The sequence below is a fragment of the Rhinatrema bivittatum genome, chromosome 6, assembly GCF_901001135.1.
Source record: "Rhinatrema bivittatum chromosome 6, aRhiBiv1.1, whole genome shotgun sequence".
NCBI classification, from domain to species: Eukaryota; Metazoa; Chordata; class Amphibia; order Gymnophiona; family Rhinatrematidae; genus Rhinatrema; species Rhinatrema bivittatum.
In genome coordinates this window covers 339,811,584-339,812,722 of record NC_042620.1, presented here as the reverse complement: position 1 = coordinate 339,812,722, position 1,139 = coordinate 339,811,584, and the positions used below count along the sequence as shown (strand labels likewise).

General features: G+C 48.2%; 1 protein-coding gene across 1 annotated transcript; it reads right to left on the bottom strand.

Annotated features, from left to right (window-relative positions):
• Positions 1–376: 376 nt before the first annotated feature.
• On the bottom strand, positions 377–889 carry LOC115094730 (uncharacterized mitochondrial protein AtMg00860-like). The gene has a single exon (XM_029607988.1). It carries the CDS (start codon positions 887–889, stop codon positions 377–379), a length of 513 nt encoding a protein of 170 aa, XP_029463848.1.
• Positions 890–1,139: the final 250 nt, after the last annotated feature.

Genomic DNA, 1,139 nt, shown 5'->3' with positions numbered 1-1,139 from the left:
TGATGTGTCGGAGAACATCCGGAACATCTTCTATGGTGAACGAACAAGAGAGAGCATCGGCTTGAGCGTTCTTATTGGTTGGTCGGTATCATAGTAGGAAATTGAACCAAGTAAAAAAGAGATACCAGCGAGCTTGCCTGTGATTGAGGGGTTGTGCATGGTGGAAATACTCGAGGTTCTTGTGGTCAGTATATACCATGATCTGGTGCTGTGCTCCCTCAAGCCAGGGACGCCACTCTTCAAACGCCAGTTTAATTGCCAGCAATTCCTTGTCCCCGATCCCATAATTACGCTCAGCCGGGGAAAAGCGTCAGGAGAAGAATGAGCATGGGTGCAAGGTGTGATTGGCCGAGTGCTGGCTGAGTACTGCACCAACTCAGACATCAAAAGTGTCTTCGACGACGAAGGGTTGTCGGGGGTCTGGTTGACGCAGGCATGGTTCTTGTAAGAAGGCTTTCTTGAGTTCCTGGAAGGCGGTCATGGCTTTGGGTGACCACTGAGAGGGGTTTGCCCCCTTGTGAGGCATGGCTGTGAGCTGGGCAGTCAGCATTGAGTAGTGTTGGATGAACAGCCTGTAATAGTTCGTAAAACCAAGGAATCTTCGGAGCGCTTTAAGGCATGTGGGTTGAGGCCAGTCATGAATGCTCATGGTCTTTTGTGGATCCATTTCGGAACCCTGGCTCGAGACCACATAGCCCAGAAATGGAAGAGACTCCTCATCGAAAGAACATTTCTCCAGCTTGGCATATAACTGGTTGTCCCTTAGACATTGCAGAACGTTGGTGACATCCTGGTGGTGGCGGCTCTGGAGGTCTTGAGAAAATACCAGGATGTCGTCCAAGTAGACCACAACGCAGCTATAAAGCATGTCTCTGAAGATTTTGTTCATCATATTCTGAAACACCATTGGAGCGTTGCAGAGGCCAAACGGCATTACCAGATATTCAAAATGGCCATCATGGGTGTTAAATGCGGTTTTCCATTTGTCGCCATTACAGATCCTGACCAAATTGTATGCTCCTATGAGGTCCAATTTAGTAAATATCTTGGCCCCCTGAAGCCTGTCGAAGAGTTCAGAGATTAACGGCAAAGGGTAACTGTCCTTCTGGGTAATCTAATTTAAGCTGCGGTTATCTATG